Source organism: Gymnodraco acuticeps, unplaced genomic scaffold (genome assembly GCF_902827175.1).
Source record: "Gymnodraco acuticeps unplaced genomic scaffold, fGymAcu1.1, whole genome shotgun sequence".
Lineage (NCBI taxonomy): Eukaryota > Metazoa > Chordata > Actinopteri > Perciformes > Bathydraconidae > Gymnodraco > Gymnodraco acuticeps.
The window spans coordinates 727,084-746,880 of record NW_022990082.1 but is presented as its reverse complement, the minus strand read 5'-3'; the positions used below and the strand labels follow the sequence as shown (position 1 = coordinate 746,880).

Below are 19,797 nucleotides of genomic sequence, written 5' to 3'. Positions count from 1 at the left end.
GACCCACTGAGATAACTTACACTAAAGTGAACTATCTAAACACTGAGAGAGTCCTTACCTCACTGAGCTGAGGTTATACGATCCTCTCAGTCTGACAGGAGAGGACTCTCTCCTCCACCTTGGTGTAGAAACAGCTCTTTATATCTGTTAGCATAGCTAGCTAACCGGATGCTAACAACAACATTCCACGTTACCGCTCGCGCACTCACAAAATGCGATCGTGCCACACACACAGAGAGCCGAGCTTGAATGAAACACAGAGACCCAGAAGTAGGCTACTTGTACTGTACTGTATATCATATTATTTTCGATGGCTTTACTGTATAATCAGTGTAACAGATGAACAGATTGCCACCGGCTTTCATCTAAAACACACAGCCACGTAATGATAACAAAACAAAAGTCGGGGGTCATTGGTCAAGCAACACACCAATCAGAGAGCAGCAGTGAGCACACCTCAGGCTGTGTTTTATATTTGTATTCTTTATTTCTGATGTATTTCACACAAAAAACCTTTAGTGGAAACGTTTTCACTTCTATGATTCAAAAAAACGGCAAAGTGGCAAGGCTTGCCCACCCTGCGTTGGGGGGGCACAGTGACTCATTTGGGGGGGCATGGCCCTCGAATGACCCCCCATGACGCCGACCCTGGTGGGATGGCAGTAAGACGATATGGATCCGTTCTTATTGTGCATCCATGGGTAAAGATAAACGCAACTCACATTGGTTTCTCATACAGCATCTCTGTAAACTACGTTTATTCACTGAATTTCACTCTCTGCCTTTAACGGCTCGTTGTAGCTCCAATAGCTCCAGCCCCACCCTCCCTGTGAGTACAGTGTGCTCTGATTGGTCGGGACACGTAACATGAACGTGCCGGGCGGCGCGGTCCCGTGGGTTAGATGCGCGTTCATAATGCAGAGGGAAATAACTCTCAGAATAACGTTATTAGCAAATTTTTACAACTTGAGGAACGAATGTTTTTAATAAGGGCTATACAAGTGTTCATACTGGGTAGTTTATTTAGTTTAAAAAAAATTATCCAACGAGTTACAGACCACTCTTTCCCCATGTAAGTCAATGGGAAAAAGTGTTTCCGGGCCTGGCAACCAAACGGAAGTGTCGTACCGCCGTTTGGCCAGCACGAATATGTTCATCTGAGTCCGGCGCACTTCCTGGGGGCTTGGGGGGGACACACACCACGAGTAAAACGGAGCTAAAGCCCCGTTGGTCTGTTGTTGTTGACGAGGCCTTACCTCTAGCAACAGGCTAATTAGTGGCTAGCACTCATGACAGTCAGTCTACTGAGCTCAGCCCCTCTCCAACACATCATCTGTATTGAGTCAGAAACACAGCATGCACGTTGCGGTTCAAAACTAACTCAGATTGGAAAAGGCTAAGCAAAGAGCTTTGCTAAATAGAGAGTTTTAAGCCCCATCTTTTGGGATTTCAGACTATATTTATCCAAATAGTATTTTATCATCCTGAATACTAAATTGAGATGATTTTGTTCTAACTACTGTATGTTTTCTTCTTTACAGGCCAGCACCTCACATACTTACTAATTAGTGACAATTTGTACATCCTTTGCTATTATTTACATTTTTTTTTCTCATGGCGGAAATGAAAGACTGTACCTGGCAGCCCTGCACTACAATGAAAACGCTGAGCGTGCACAAGCCACTACATCCACTGGAAACCCTCTGTATAAACTGCAGTTCCCAAAGGCCAGGAAGGGAGAATGCAGAGCAAAACCAGTAAAGACTGACCCCACATTCCGTAAGTGTTTAAAATATTTATTATACAACTATTTACAAATATAAAATAAAAAAATTAGAAAGAACTTTCAGTTTTTTACATGCATATACTAATCTAAACCACACTTTTTGTTGTGCTTTTTTTAACATTGCACAGGCTACGTGGTCAACTTGATGGACCTCATCTTCGACCAAGTCTTTGTGGACCCTGCACCATTATGAGCGACCTGACAGGGAGGAGGTCATCGCCGGTTATGCTACACGGTTCAATTTGGCTGCTGTCTGAACCCAACATAGACATTTCGCAGATCAGGAAACTCCTGCCTCCCTGAGGACAACGCAGGCCGGAATCACCACTCTGATCCTGCATCCAAGGAAGCCCCAGCACCAGCTCACAAAGCTTCTGTAGGCTAGATACCTGTGACGCCTGAAATCATTAAAAAAAAATATTTAGAGTCATTTATACAAAATACAAGTACATTTAGTTTTTTTTTATGGGTTCAAAGAACTAAACGAAATAAAGTTCCGAGTTGATATCAAATGTATCGTGATTATTCATGTTTGGATGGGTAAAGAATATTCTGATTTCAAAAGCATAAGGTTGTGTGTGGACTTTTGTTGTCGTACACATGGGTGTGTTATGCCATTGCTGTGTAGTATATAATAGTACAATGACAGAATGAAAGATTGCATAAAGCCATCTACACCAGTATTTATTTCCATGAACAATATTGGCATTCGTTTTACAATTTCAGTCAAAACAAACAAACCACTCACTGCTCTATTTGCCGCAACTGTAGTCCACCATGTTCAGCTCTGTAAATATTCAATGCACTCTGCAGGGAGAACACATTCAGGCACACAGGCTCCAATCCAGGATGGTCCACCATACAGTTAACAGAGTCTTCAATTTCCTGCATCCGTCTTGACACCTAGTGTGATAAACATATATTGAATGACATGTGAAAAATGTATTCTCTAAACAGACAACTTAGTGAAGCTATCAAAAATGTTACCTGTGGTATCTCCATGCAGCACACATTCTCCGTTCAGAAGGCATCGTGGCGCAATTTGCACATGTACACCTGTAGAAAGAAGTCAATAACTGAGCTTTTAAAAACACATGAAACACATTGCTGACAACTGAGGTGTTGTTGGAGTTATACTTTTTATCACCCTAAGTTATTGAACTTTCCAACGGTTGTTGCACGATGTTGGAAGAAAAGGGCTGTAAACTATTAATAAACGCAATGAGGCCATTGTATATATGCTGAAAATATGAATGTCTCCCTTTATAAATATATATATATATTGCTGTTTTTGCGTTACAAACTCTAAGTTATAAACTGTACACATTGCATTCTTGCTAATTAGCCAAAATATGAACGGAATAAGTAGCAAGCATCGTAACAGAGTAAAATAAATAGGGACAACAGCTTGTCAACTAACCATTCAGAAACGTCCTGCTGCAACCGAGATGTTTGCACCTCCACCAAAACCTCCGCTGCTTCAGGGTCAGTCTCTGGATCAAATTGATAATATGCTTGAACACATGCATTGCTCTGAGATGACATGTTTATTCCACACTCGTAATCACAGCAAGCATGGTAACGTGACTCTTGCCGGCTCATGCCCCCCTCTTCTGCAGGGGGGCGTGGTCAGCTGCTGCTCAGAATTTTCAAAGACAGGCTTGGAATAGAGCGAAAATGAGCGAAACGAGGCATGGCTAAAAAATGATCTGTTTGGTATTTTGAAAAATAAAATGTATAAATATACCTTATATAGGTATGGTCATACACTATATCATTTAAATATAGCATGATAGGTCTCCTTTAAGTCAGATAGCCACCTTAAAGGAAGCTGGTGCCTGTGCTCAGTCACCATCTCATGATCCTCAAGCTGACTACACTCTTCCATCACTCCATCATCAATCACCCCACACCTTCTTCTCTGCTACATCCAGCTCCAAAATCCTCCTTCATTTCTCCTTTCACTACCCCTCCCATCATCCCTTCACCTTGAGCAATGGCTGGGGGAGGATGAACGTCGCAGAGCGCGGAGGAGCATCGGTGTCCATCATAAGGGCAAGAAATAGTCCCCCCTCATATCCTCTCTGACCCCTGAGTAGGGTACCTCAGCGATTGATTTGTTGCTACTTGCTCACACTACACTAAAGCCTGCATGCAGCAGTCAAATAGATCCATAGACTGCAGAGGAGTGCCTGTGGGCGTGTGTGAAGCTACGCATTTAAAAAACATAACAATGCACATCTCATTGTATGGCGTGCGTTGCCTAATGAGTATGACAATGATTGCTTTCTGAAAGGCTCTTTGTATTTTTACGAATCATTACTGGGACAAAGAAGATATGAAGAACAATGAAGAGATATAGACACCTTTACAATCACTATTGTGTGGTTTTCAGGTTAAGTTCTCTCAGGGCACAAGTGGTTCTTCATATCCAACTCTAGAGTATTTCTCTCAAAGGCTGACACAGGGCTATATAGTGTAGGCATATCAGCATTAGGAGGGTGGAAAACAGTATACAGTTTCAACGAGTTCCTGACAAAGTTCCTGAGATAATGCCCTTTGGCAGTATGTGCATTTCCAAGGGGTGACATGATAGATTGCAACTGGCCCCCCATTAAGTTGGCCAGAACTATTTCAATATGCGGTTATGGACAACACTTAGGAAACAGCACTTTGGCATCCTCCACCGCACTGTGGTCCTTAAAGTAAGCCTTTGCTTTTGTAGACTATTTGTGTACTTCATCCTTCTTCTGCTATAAAAGCCAGGGCCCAATCTATAAATACATCTAATGGTCTGCATCCCTGATGAGCTAGCTAATTGACACTGTTAATGGATGGAGTTTCACAGAGCTGTAAATAATGTCTAGGTTCACACTTACTGCCGTGTTACTTCTGGGAGGGCAACAAGAGTTTACCTGCCAAGTCCTGTCGCTCCGGCCCGTCGTCCCGGCCTCCCCCCCCCAACCAAGACTGCTCAGACCAGGCGATTTACACAGAAATCAATAGAACTTTCTGTGAGCCCCTCCCCCAGTCAAAGTCAGAAAACTGCATTTCCTTCTGTTCATGTACTATAACAAACTCCTGGAAAGACAAACAGGACCAGGCAAGAGGAAATAATCAAATCACTTTCACTTGGCTCATGCCCATTGCCTCCTGCTACAGTGCACCATACATTTCCACTGATGGAAAGTCTTCATATAATGTACCTAATTAACATTTGATGCAATATTTCTAACAATGCTTGTCCTCTTTTGAAAGGTGAAAGGCATTTAAACCTTTGAGACGGATCAATTGATCAAAGCATTAAGCCACAATCGCAGATGACTGGCAGCTGCAAACTGACTGTTGGCTAAGAGGCGGATGAGCTTCTCACTTTGATTTTACAAATTGAAAGATCCCTTTAAAGACAGCGCTTCAAAGACAGAGAGTTTGCCCAGATTGAGTGGCTGAAAGACGCGTGAGGAAGAAAGACATGTGAGGGGGAGAAAAACCAGACACACACACAAACATTGTTCTTTGTCATGCTGCTAGGCCACCTATTTGCAGGTCTTTTTAAAATAAGTAATGAGTGCTCTGCTGCTTATATTTATTGTTTCAATCCAGTACATGTAATTAATTCTTTCTTTTGATACTTACACCACAGAGCACGAGAAGGAGAAATTGACACCAACGGTCTGACTAACAAGCCGGCACCAGGGTGTTAATTGCATTCACATATATTTCCTATACCACATTCAACCCAGTGAATTCAAGAAATACTGTCCTGCTAATGAAAAAAGGAAATAATTGCTATTATCTATCTAAATATATATCTATCTTTCTATCTAGCTATCTATCTATCTATATTATATTATATATAGGTCAGAAGAATGGTAAAGAAAGAACTCTCAAATGAACCCCAAGAGCAGACGAAGCAGATATGGGAGCCCATCACCATTAATTAATTTGAGTTGTCTTTTTTAATTAAGCCAGATCTACCGTTGATGAGTGAACCACAGAGCGGATGCCATGTTGGAACCCATGTAAAGTCTGCATACACTGCTCATTCAACCACATCTACATTTGATCATCAAAAAACAAACACAAATGAAATCCCTCATATGTCTCTTCTGCACTATTTGGCACATCATTTGCTTGCATCGCACTAAACAAAAATGTGGATACGATACATCTCCAGTACAAAGCCCCTGACCAGTTAGTGTCTCCGACGATAAAGCACAGGGGCTGTTAGCTACAGCGATGCCGCTTCAGCAGGAAAGATAGATGGAAGAAGTGAGGGGAGAGATGGTTGCGTGATGTAAGGGATGGTGTGTGAGGAGAGTAGGGGGGCCAACGGTGGAAATGATGGGGACATGGCCCTACAGTCGCCCACAGATGCTGCCTGTGTCTCTGCCTCGCTCTCCCCCTCCTTTTGAGCACAGTATGGGAGCCGTCTTTTGGGGGAGGCTGGCAGGCAATCAGTGATGTCATGCCAACAGTGCAGCGATGGCAGCTTAACCTATTTTTGGAAATACCACAGAATTTCTATTTATAACTGTGCTGAGCAGCATGTATCTTCACACATCCCTTCCAGACCTGAGCAGTCATAGACGTGTTCCCAATCTGAAATGTGTCTCCATCACAAATTGGGGATTGCTTAATATTAGAAGGAAAAAGGTCTCCATGCTGATAGTGCTGTTGACCGTGCCATTATAACAATTTCGAAAGTTATTATGTATGTTGTCAATTTCAACGTGTTTTAGTCTGTTGTTACATTACATTTAAGGTTTTTGATGTAATAAAAGCTGTTAAGTAAATGTTCTTGCAGACCAGTGGTAGAAGTTGTTGTATCTGCACTAGCAGCACCAGTAATAACGGAGTGTAACTAGTGTTACAAGAGGCATTTTCTCATGTTAACAGCTTTCAAAAATTATTTTAAACCGTACATTTGTCAAACTTGACCTCTGCTGCTCCTCCTCCTACACCCTCCACCCTCCATCCTCCATCCTCCATCCATCCCACCCTCCAGTGTCCAAGCCGCTTTCAACCTGTCAGAGGGATCCTCCATGTCCAGCGCTCAGCCATCACTCTACTCTATACTTCTGCCTTGAGATGAAAGCGACTATTTGTTTCTCTGACAAACACTTCATCTTCCCCCTTCCACTTATCCATCTGTCTATTCATCCATTGTTCTGCACTCATGTGTCTGTCTGTCATTTGCCTTGTGGGCTCCGCTGCATAGATGTGCCATCCTCCCTGTCGGTCTAGTGGCAGTGCTAAGTTATATCCACACAGATTTGTTATATGCAGGTGCACTTTCAGGCTGATACATGTACGACATGAATGCATTGTTCATTCACACCAGCATCAAGGGCTCAACCATTTGGCATTCAGAGAGATGTGACAGCTTGACTAATCTGTGATTGTTTGTTGGCCAAAACATGGGGGTTAGCGAGCCCTCCAAGGGCACAGTACTATAAGGCAAGACAAATAACTTATTATTTTCCAGGCTTGTACAGGCTTACAAGGCATGAGTTCTCCTGAACCATTCCAAAATGGAGAGGGATTATCGCAAAACATTGCATTAAAATCTCCTCTCTCTCCTCTCCCTTGTTATTTCATTTTCCATCTAAAATGAATCTGTGCCCAGCCAGGCTCAAACACAACATTAAAGAGCTTGTGCTATTCTAACAGAAACCGCCAACCCCCACCTCCCTCGCTCCCTCCTTCTTTCCCCCTCTGTGCCTTTATAACCCCCCTCCCCTCATAAGAGTACACTCTGCTCTGTAGGCAATGGCACTATCTGCTAAGCGACCCATACAAAATAGATAGGCTTCTATCCCTCTATTAAGTCTAAAGAAAAGGCTGCTGTGACCTTTGTGTATGAACAAGAAGGTGGTATACCTCTATGGACTCTTAAATCCAACCCTACATCCCTTAATTTAGAATTTGAAAAGTCTGTCTGTATATCCATCAAAGACGGTATGACGTTTCCTAACAATGGTAATACATTCAAATAAAAATATCAGTAATATTCTTCAAAGTCTATACTAGAAAGCCTTTTCTCAAACATCATTGGTGCTTTTTTAAATGCACTAATACATAAAAACATCATTATATCACAGCAAGCATAAGCAAAAGCAAATACCAATGGATTAACTTCCAGGAAAGAGATGAAAACTATTTAAAGTTTAACCTTTACAATCTGTCAAATTAATCATGCCCTGACACTGTCCACAACTATAAACCAACCACCACAGAACTTCATAGTCTGTTTAATTGGATACAGATGTTGTGTATAGTTTAATGAAAAAAAGTGATGAAAATGCTTCATGTTTTCCCCTTAGACCTCATACCACATCTCCCCATATATGTCCCAGCTCCAGGCACCTATTAAGAACAACCATATTCCAGAAAGGTCATGGAATAACTGCACTTCTAACGTACAGAAAGCATGATATACTGCAAGCCATTATGAATGTTTCATTGGCGCAGGAAATCAATCCATTTGAAAGGCTCTCTTGGGCAGGGATTAAGGACAAAGAAGCGGAGACAGAATAAAAGCCAGGTGAGTTTGGTGTGCGGACGCTAACCTCTGGCAGAGCGCGGCCTTGTCGGTATCTGAGATTGGCAATCTCCTTGGAAAACCAACAGAAAAGAGGAACAAAGAGAGAGAGGCAGTGCTCCTCATCCTGAAGTCAAGGCCCATAGCGCCTGTCAGTACCAGTTGAACTGCTGCATCTTTTATGAGGAAAGCCCTGTTGCTTATTACAATATTTACAGACGTTTAAAGATTGCGAAGCCAGTGCTGTTACTGCATTAGATTGGCTCGGTGGCCTTCGCTCACTAGCCCTGACAGAAGATTTTATTCTAGATTTGTTCAATCGAATCACTGCACACAGCAAGGAGACTTGTTTTTTCCTTTGTCGGTGTTCACATATGGAATAAAGTCCTTCTTGAAACAATAATAAAACTGTTTTATACAATAATCAACCACACAACTGGCTTATTAACTAAAAGCCTATAGGCTCCACTGCTGTCTGTTACAGTAAATCAGTAATATCATCACAGAGTGTTGTGTATGTAGCGTCCATGTCACTTCTACAGCTCTGTTTATAGTCTGTAAGTGAATTTATCCCATCTGTTTCCCCATGGGAGATGCCGTCCTACAGCAGTGTGGTGACCATAAGGCACACACAATATGGAGACGTGTAGATGTGCTTCGACTTCCATCATGTCAAAGATGAGAGAGAGGCTTCTACAAACCAGAGCTGAGTTGCATCAATGCTGCTGCCTTGCAGGTATTGTTTCAAATATAAAAACGTCAGTCTCCTATTCATACCATAACATTTTGTTTTTATGAATTCCAGCTATTCCTGTTTCCTTCATTTTCTTTTTTTATTGGGAGGGCAACCCACCGAGGAATGCTATCCATCAGACTTGCTCAGAGAGAGAAAAAAATACAAACTTGAATAAATATTTAATTAGATTATTCTGTGATTTAATGTGCTTCTGCTTGGCTGGGGTCTACGGCAATATATTTGGTCCATTTATAAATGCATTAACACACTGACACCCGAGACTAGTTTAATATTGATACCGGGGCTGAGTTGGCGGCGGATTGAAGTAGTGTAGGGACTGTGTTGTCTGTTCATCTGTCTGCTGTGCTGAATCACACCTGTAGAAAAAAGTATTTTATTCCTTCTCCTTCCGTCTCGTTTGAGCTCATGTTTCTTCACTGCACGATGAAAGGTTAGTCAGTCTCAACCGAACTCACATGATAAAATCTGTCCAGCATTACACACAAATCTACACTGGAACAGATCCAGCATTATTCTGAGTGATTTGCATATACATCCACTTTGCCAAAGCAAGACTATTTATTTGATCACAAAAATGAACAAGAAAAGAAAATCCTTCCACAAACTGACATGGAAATTTGACCAGTAGTTTTCCCATAATCCCGCTGACAAATAAACCAAACCAAAAACATAACCTCCTTGTTGGAGGTTATGATAATAATATAGATTAAAGCCTTGTTATTGCATATATGCATGTGCCTAAGTGTCCAATTGTGTATTTTGCAGGCACTATAAGTGGAAGCTAATTAGTGCCAAAGGGAGAAGTTTTCACAGCCTGTGATAAATTCAACATCAGGAAATCCTCTACCTATTAATACCAATTGGGCGACAATAATTGGCAGGCCATCGACAGCGCGGGCAGAATTAATCATTTCAACAGGCAGACTAGACTGAATTTTTAATTGGCAGAGGCAGCCACTGTTTAGGGAGGCAACCAGCTGATCACCCAGGAGACTGCTGCTTCAGACAATGCACATTTGCTAATCCTCTTGAGTCGAGTTATTATGGCCATGCATTATTATCACGCTTTACAAACTAATTCCATGTTTTCCCTCATGGATTACCAAGGGGAAAAATAGTTGCATAAGAAAAGAAAGAAATAACAAACAAAAAAAGGGCAACGTGGATGAATGTCAAATCAAAATGACAGAATAAGTGCAATGACTACGAATGCACAACACTCAGAATGGTGTGTGTGTGTGTTTTGCATGGATTCATTACATTGTAAGCCATTTCATTCGATTGAACCTTGAACCCTTAAAATTGTAATTCATTTGGTGTTCTAAAAATAACTATACAATTATAATTATCAACTCAGGTAAGAGAGATGAGCACCTTGACCTGTAAAAACAAGCTAACATATAAGATGTTTTGTTTGTTAATTTAAGGGAATAAACAGTTAAAAGAAAATTGCCTTTTCCTTAACACCTATTGGGCGACAATCATCAAGAGCTATATAGTGCAATCTTTATGCAACACTGACATTTTAGTACATGCATGCACACACAAATAGATACCGAAGAATGCCAAATGAGTGCTACACTGAAGAGATGTCTTCCCTTCTATGAATTTCAACTGTATGAAGTGTTAGCAATACTGCAAGTTGCTTTATAAAATATGTTGCTAATAGAAGCTACGACAACACAATCTAATGGTGCATCGAGCATGAAAACTTTATAAACATTCAATACATCCAAATGTCACTGACATTTTGCAAGATAGCAAATATTTTAGATCAACTGCAACATCAAATATATAAATCTTTGCATAATTAGCTAAATGTTGCCTTTCCTTTGTTTCTGTGTCTTTATTATCACTTACCCTAACTGTACTTTTTTTTTTTTTTAAATGTGTATAATTGTGTCTTTCCTAGGATGTCAATCATATGAATTAACAGAAAAAACTAATATTTAAGTCTTTTTTTGCTGCCGCCTCAAAACATGGGCTTTGTGACAGTTGTGGTCAACCTTTGTAATGGTAACAGATGTAATATGTATTTTCATGGTGATTGTATATATCATAGAAGACATTATTTGCAAATGGCATTTACATTACCGCCACAGATTGTCATTTGTCTTTTCTAAATGTCACTGCAATAAAAGGCTTATCTCCTGTACATCCCTCACATATCAACATCTGCTCTGTAGGAACGCAAGATGGGGAAATAATTTAGAAACAGGCTTATTTTATATATATTTGTACTAATACTGCAACCAAAGGATGATCATGTTTTTGGTCTGTGACATGCATTGGACAGTATTAAAAACACAAATATTAATGCACATTTTAAATCATAAAAAAGTGTGACAAACGCTGTTTTGGACAGTGTTTTTTTCTCTTTGAATGATTGGTTTTGTTTCTTTGTTTGCTTGTGATTTTTGACAAAATGATTGTCAGTTTGTGTCTCGGAAATGTATTGCCCTTGGTTGATTGCATTCAAAATAGTTATGATTCTGCCACCAGGGAAGCATAAATGTCATGCAAACAAAAAACTAAAAGTTGGTTGAAACTGGTGATGGATGACGATGATGATGATGATGATGATGATGATGATGATGATGATGATGATGATGATGATGATGATGATGATGATGATGATGATGATGATGATGATGATGATGATGATGATGATGATGACGTCTGTGGGATCCACAGTAAGGGGGGGGTGGGGGCTAAGATATTGTGAAATGTTTTTAACCCCACCCAGGCTGAGATCTATACGCCACACACCCTCAGCAACTTCATTATGGAAGGTGGAAGTTGTCAGTGTGTGAGCTGAGCGGATTTACAGCCTCAAGCCAGCAGAAGCAGCATCTCTGCACACCCTGCGTCCGTCATCTTGTGACAGTTCTTGCGCCCTTTAGAGACATTGTGGTTTTGAACTGATTTCGCTGGGTCGGGTATGCACCAGGTCCCAGCCCCATTCTCACATGGGGAGAGATGTTAAAGAAAGCATGGGATGAATAAATGATGCCGCCCCTCCGCGAAAAGACTGGCAAGGCAAGGCTCTTTAAAAATGCATCCTTTCCAAGCGCCTCTGCCCCACTTAAGAGCGTGTTAGGAAAATAGCAATGAAATTCAGAACATGGCCAACAGAGTTAGTCACCCTATCATTTTTGACACTGCAAGCCCTGATAATAGGCCTATTTGTAAATCTCCCATTTATTTTCTGTGTAGCCTAATCAAAAATGTGGATATTTTTTAAATGCAGAAATAAAAATGATCTAAAATATTAGATTAAACTAACTTTATAAAGGAATCATATCTGGGACAAAATAACACACCTCGTGAATGTTAGATGAAATGATGAATTGTTAAGAATAGTAGACTGATATCATATCTGGATCAAATGAAAGAAAGTGACAAATACACACGTTGTTCTCGTTACTGTTTCAACACAAATGAGTTCAAGAGGTGAAAGAAATAATAAGCAGTTATACAGTGTTATATGGGCCTCGCAGCGATTTAAAGGGGGCGACACGTTACCTTTGTGCATGCCGGTGTATCGGTCCTTGAGGACTGTCAGTTCGTGGATTTTCCCAAACTGTTCAAACAGGGGTTTCAGGTCTTTTTCCTCCAAGTTCCGCGGTATCTGCCCGATAAACAGCTTAATGGCATCTTGGTCTTTCATGTTGCCGTTCTCCGGATGAATGGAAATGGGTTCTGTCCCGTTCATGGGTTTCGGAAATGTGATCTGAGGGTACTGGTGCTGATGTGGGATAAGGAGCAGTGGTTGCTGGATCGGTGGTACCCCCGGTCCGGTGAAAACCAGGCTGGAGTGAGCGGGCTGGGGCTGCTGTGGATGGTGCTGCCTTCTTGTTTCAGTCTGAGTGAATCTGGCCATTCTGAGCTGGGAGCAGAGTGGATAATAATGACAACACACACACATACACACTGTGAGAGAGCAAGCACTCAGCTGGAAACCAGGCTGACTTTCTATCCGAGACAAAACACACACGCACACACTGTAAAGGCAGGCGGAGGGGGCGGTGGCGGAATGAGCACACAGGAGCGATATGAGACGCTCTGCAGCGACACCCAGCGTCACCTGTCAGCTACTGCAGCTGAGGAGAGGCAAATTCTGTTGACCGATTTTCTAGACATGACTGAGCATGTTTGTAAAACACTTTCCTTACAGTGGGGCAAGAAGCTACATGTATACTGCAAATCATTTTCTTTAGTAAAGGTAGAAAAACAAGTGAAAATATTCATTTGGCAGACATTTTTACTTGCAGGAAAAGCACAGACGTTACTAATACAATTTACAATGGCTCCTTTCTGTTACCCAGTAGGCCTATATGACAGCCATCATTCAGTATGTTGATTACACATGTTAGTTGTCAAATATCTTCCATGAAAAGGTCTAGTAAAAGTAAAAGCCCTTATTTAAAATCTTTACTTGAAGTAAACAAGTGTTGGCAAAGTTAAATGCTGATGTGTAGTAAAGTTAAAAACGTAAAAGTTACTGCGCTGGTTAGGTACCTTGTAAGATACATTAAAGGTGGGGTAGGTACGTTTGAGAAACCGGCTCGAGCATGGCCGTATCTACCAGCGACGTGCAGTCAGGGGAGGCAGGGGAGGCAGAGCCTCACCTGTCATACTCCAATGTAACGGAAAAACAACTAAAGAAAAACTAAATAGTAATAATAATAAAATGTCTCCACTGATCTGTGTTGTAAATGTGATTTATGTATGATTCCAATCGCTTTTTATAGTCAAAATCAGCAAATTTGCAGAGCTCCTCCGCTACAACTACGGGTAGCGATGAGAAGTGAGGCAGGGACGAGCTCTGCCTCACGTAAGCCCACAGTAACTGGCTGGAGCGCGGGCACTAATTTAACGCGGGCACTTATTTTGTGAGCGCGCTCAAGCCAGTTACTGTGTGGTGAGGTGAGGCACAGATGAGATCTGCCTCACCTCAGAATGCGTCACCCCACAGAAACTGTCTGGAAAGCGGGCCCTAAGCGCATGCCTGCACCATCTCACTGTATGTCACCAATGTAATGTTTGTAGATCCCTTTATTACATTTATCCTCGCCATCCATAGTCTCTAAATAACTTATTTCACGTATATATGATATTTAGGCTCGCTGGTCTCATCATACAACGGCAATGAAAAAAGCACCAGGGGAGGCAGCCATAACCTCTGCCGCACTGAAGGGGGCCCAAGGGAGCCCACAGGTTCTTGTTGCTACTGTTATTCTACGTAGAGACGGGGTAGACCAGGGGTAGGCAAGTAAGTTTGGCCGTGGGCCAATTTTTTGCTGAGCCGCAAGATGGCGGGCCAGAACATAATCAAAGCCTAATTCAAGGAATTGATTTTGGTAAGAGGGCGCAGCGCCCCTGTTCGCCCAATCCAGAGCCTTTGGCTAGACCCGCCCAAAGGGAGGCTCGTCCTCTTTAGCCCCATTTCAGTCCCAAAGCCAGGGCTATTATCTGTATTTTAACAGACTTATCTTTTAAATTGAGGTGTATTTATTGTTCTCTTCAAAGTTTATTTTTCTCTGAAATTGTAGGGAGGATGGTCCTCCCTTTCCTCAATGAATGAGCCTCCACTGAGTAGAGTTATTAACTAGGTAGCAGTGTTATTTAACATACTTTTATTCTGATAAGTATTGTCAAGTTCTCTGGGTTTTTGGCATTTATTTGAGTGTTTGCCCATTTGAGAGGCTTGAGGGGCAAAGGGGACGCATGGACAACTGGAATCCTTTTTCCTTTTCTTTATTTCAACTTTTCAAGGACACATTAGGATTCTTTCAGGTTGAAAACCTTTAAAAAATATCAAAGGACAAAATAAATCAATTACAGCAGTTTTGCTTTGCAATTTAATATATTATAACCTAAATTAATCAATAACCAAGTATTTTACTCAAACTCAATGTATTTAATAGTTAAATAAGTACTTTAATTGACCTGGTTCCCCCCAACCACACATTTGCCATATATGACCCGCTCTATCGAAATCAGTCGGAAGTCGCAACGGCTCATTTCAAAATAAACGTGGATTTGCGTAAAAAAATAGTTTTTCGGGGATCGGGTGTTTTGTTTGATTTTAAATAAACAAAGTCTTGGCTTTCAGAATATGGAACTTTTATTTCCAAAATCACACGATAAATACATGTTTGAAGCTTGTAAAGGGAAGATGACAGCTCTCCCTCGCCACTCTGCTCTTCCACAGCGCCGCTTCCCCTCCCTCCGCTGACATTATGAATGTAAGCTGATATTTCGGGACAGAATTTATTTTACCGGACAAATTTGAAACTTACCGGTCATGTTTCAATAATAATAATAAGAGTTGTGTAGCAGAGTTTCCGTTAGCAGGTAATCACCGGACTAGGACCGGATATGCTGATGTTTAAAACTCAGTTAATGGGAGTCATTTTTATATTGCTTCAGTTTATAATCGTTACAGATCAAAAAATTCAGATTCATTTTTCAATAAATGATTCCACAAACAACAAACAACATAATTATTACATTCAAACAAACTACTTGTAGTAGATGAAGTACATTATTCAAAAGTTTACATTAACTTTGAATAATAACACGGGAGAAACGGATCCTCTCTCCCTCCCTCTCTCTCCTGACAGCACGTTAGTTTCTCATGCAGCTCGCTAAACAGTGGGCGGGGCTTCAGGTGATTATACAGGGCTGCTTGTCTCCGTCAGACTCAGCAGCTGATCTGATCTCTCTCTCTCGCGTCCGGTTATATTATACTTCACTCGCGTTTATGTCCATATCGATCAGATCCAGCTCTCCTGATCGGCCTTTTTAGAGAGCACTGATCAAACTATTAAGAGTGAATATCGGCCGATAATGACCGGCGGCCGATCGATCGGCCGCTAACGGAAACCCTGATGTGCGACTGTCGGTCCTATGTTGTAAAAAAAAAAAAAAAAATCTCAAAATAATATTTTATTTTTGATTCTCAAAATTACGGGCCAAATATTATTGCTGGCGGGCCAACAATGGCCCGCGGGCCGCCTGTTGCCGACCCATGGGGTAGACCATGGCGGTAGACGCGACGCAAACAACAAACTAGACTTTTGAAACTAGAGGAAGATAAGGAGGGCTTTTACAAAAAAGTAATAGAGATTGTTGTCCAGAAGGATAGCATGGACTTCATCTTCAAGTCAAGGTAAGACCCCAATTGTAATGAAAATGGGATCATACTAAGAAAGAACAATCCAATATTTAGATTGTGGGTATCCTTTTGTTGAACGGTCTGTTTAAAATGAATCGAAGCATCAGACTAAAAAAGCTTTTGAAAATAACCGAATATGTCAATTATGGTCAAAATATGATATTTGTAAATCTGACTCTGAAAGAGTCAGTGCCTCACCAGCCATGAACCTCACCGCACGTCACTGGTATCTACCATTGAGGTCACCGAGGTCCGGACCTCGGTAATTTTTTTAGAGCTGTGTATAACAAAACCTGTGAAATAATTGCACTAAACGGGGTTCTTTGTAGTACTTCCATTTACTGACGATAGGGGCGCTGCATAACTACGTAGCCTCGATTAAAGTAAACAGAAGAAGACGACATGATATCATACTGAATACATATTTACTGTGAATGTGTGCAAAAATGTATGGCATGTAGCTGTCTAACAGAAGTTAAATTCATTTCTCACTTTTTCTGACAATGTACTTAACCCCAAATAAAAGAACCCAATAAAAATAGTTGTTAAATAATAGTGAAGTCACGTTGTAATAACAATAACTCATCTCTCTCGAGTTTTCCTTTTGAGCTTTGCCAAAAGCCACTGTGTCAATGTTGTCCTACTTGGGATGCCATCCGGAGTTGTCCAATATGGCGGACCATCTCGCACATGCACACTGCAGATCGGGTAGTGACAGTATCAACACACCACCGCAGACCGGACTTGTATCGGAGCAGCGAAGGAGTGATGAAGTATCTAGAGATCTGAGTCCAGTGGGCTGCTTGTGTTCCTGTTCATCAGGACATCATATGACCAGCAGATCCTGTGTGAACGCTCTACATTAGTCAGTGGACGTCCGACAACATGCACACTAACTTATATTGCAGCTATAGGCTATACTTTGGTTTAAATTGCATGAATAAACTAGCTAGAGAGCTAAAGTTAATTACATTCATCCAATGTCAGAAGGATTACCTTTTAACAAACGTTGTAATGCTTTTCTTTCATTTCAATTTGAGTAAAACATTGAAGGTATAACATTGCATTGTTTTCTTTTTACACTGACTCATAATGAAAAGACTACGTCAGTCGAAGCTCAGCTTTGGTAAGGAAGAGACAGGACAGGCAGAGAGAGAGAGAGAAAGTGATGGAAGTCAGGGAGGAACTGCAGGTACAGTCGGACAGAAGAATGTAGGCGTAATATCCCCATCTATCTATCTATCTATATTCTATAACAATAGTCTTCATTTACAATAGGCATACTTTTTAAACAACATACATCTATTGCAGTTATGATGTCATAATAACATACAATTGTATAAAACACAATTTGCTTACATTTTTGTTCTCTTTTGAGAATCAAACAAACTGATTTAAATAAAAAAAATAATGCAAACAAACAAGTGAAATGAACTAAATGGCTAAATGGCTAAATTGCTCACTGGCAGGAGCGACAAGTGAGGAGGAGCAACAAGTGAACAACGAGGGAGAGATTGAACAAAGACAAAGAGTAGAGGACAGAGAGAGTAATGAACAGGAAGAAGACAGGGAGACTAAAGACGATGGAAGAGAGGCTGCAGGTTATGGAAAGCAGAGAGACATGGAAAATGAATGTTGACAATGTGTTGTGATCATTTTAGCCTCTTCTGCATGTCCAGATCATTAATAGTAACAATCAACTGATTCTTATTATGTATTACACTTTCAAAAATAATTTATGCTGACATTGTCAGCCCACTGACATGGTTTGAAATCAATATATTATCCAATGTGTGACCCCCCACAGGACTTCAAAAGCACCTAAGTAGATCATGAAAATCCCAAAAATCTCGGGGGGTATCCCCCAAACCCCCCTAGCATGTTTGGACCTCGGTAGTTAGGAAATCCTGGATACGGCCCTGGGCTCGAGATACACTTTTTGTTATATTCCATGGAATTCTTTTAACATCCTGATAGCAATGAATATCTTAAGTGCTTTGACAAAAAAATCCATAAAAAAATGTTATCTGTGGAAGCTGTACTGTAAAAAGCACGACCAATCATTTTAGCTGAGCCGGCTGGATGGCCTACCTGCCTGTCAGCCTTCCATCTGTGCACAAATTTATCTCGTGCCCTCATTGGTCATGTGCACGTTCGTGTGTGTTGGAGGAGGGGCTCTGTAAGGAAGTGGCAGATTTTTTCCAGCTGTGTATTTTCAAATTCTAGCGCACTCGAGCTGGTTTCTTCAAAGTTACCTACCCCACCTTTAAACAGTGCAATATTTATATCGAAAATTGGATGGGGAAAATGTATATCAAAGTTAAAAGTACCTCGACTTTGCAGGTTTTGAAGTCATAATCAGGAAGTCTTCTTCACGATAGAAAACTGGCATACAAATGTCCAAGTTCAACTATAATTGCATAACATAAGGATAAGTGACACATAAATGAGGCAACTGCTCAACTATGGGTCTTTTAAGAAGCTTAACAGCCATTATTTAGCAACTAAGATTGAGGTTGGATACTCATTCGTGTTGTTGGAAATCACTAAAAATTGATACAGAAAAGGAGAATGATCAGTTTCGTCATTTTGCTCCTTTTTATAGAATTCAACCATTTTTTTTTTTGTTTGTTAATTCTGTTGCCAATCCTAAGTCTTACATATAGACATGTTTTCCAAAGTTTTAGAGAGCCAGGCAACAATGATAAACTCTGTCCTTTCATGAGGTTTTACGGAACAAACATAGTATACGTTGAATGATCCTTCTGTATATGTGGTCATACATGTTGTACTGCTAAGTAACCAATGCAATATTTATAAGCGAGTGTTATTGCTATCTGTCATTAGATTGAGTCAGGGGACTTAACAAATATTAAGAACAATTAGCAGACTTACTGTAAGTCCTTTTCAAATAGCAAGCAGACTAATCCCCCATGAGAGGGTTTATTTGCATCATTTGCCCTCTCTTTGCAGACTCTGTCAATAAGACTCAGATACAAATCCATCATTAAAAAGTAAAGGGAACAACACTGACAAACGGTTACACAACAAGCAGGATAGTTTGACTTGCAACTTAGCCAAAGAACACACTTTAACTAAAACACATCCACTGGAAAGATTTCTAATTAAAGTCTAGTTAACAGTGGATTAAATACATTGATATTTACTGTCTGTGACAGCAGGCTCAAGGCTGTGAGGTGAATCAATATTAGCTGCTGGCTGCTGCTGCTTCTCTTCTGTGGTGAAGCGGCACCACAGGGGTCCCCTCACATAATGTAACTTACGAGTGGCTGCATTACCGTGTGAGAGAATTACCTTTAGCTCCATCTGTTGCATTCAGCACTATACCTGTATAGAGAGGCTCACATCCAAAGGGCCTCTGTATGCAGTAGAAACAGACTGTCCACAAAGTTCAGTGTCGAGAAGTTTGGAGAAAGACCACAGAAAATTGTTGTTTTCACTGCAAGGGAAGGGGGGATAATTTCAGCTCTATTGAACTCATGCTCTTAATATTTCTTTCTGCAAAG

The 19,797-nt window shown here is 40.9% G+C and overlaps 1 protein-coding gene across 8 annotated transcripts in view; it reads right to left on the bottom strand.

Moving 5' to 3' along the window:
- Positions 1-13,048, bottom strand: part of celf5a (cugbp, Elav-like family member 5a) — a 199,552-nt gene extending 186,504 nt beyond the window's left edge. For all 8 annotated transcript variants that reach the window (XM_034216214.1, XM_034216216.1, XM_034216217.1 and 5 more), the window contains exon 1: positions 12,613-13,048. In XM_034216214.1, coding sequence (XP_034072105.1) covers positions 12,613-13,015 — 403 coding nt within the window. In that variant the 5' untranslated portion in view covers positions 13,016-13,048. The remainder of the gene's footprint in view (positions 1-12,612) is intronic.
- Positions 13,049-19,797: the final 6,749 nt, after the last annotated feature.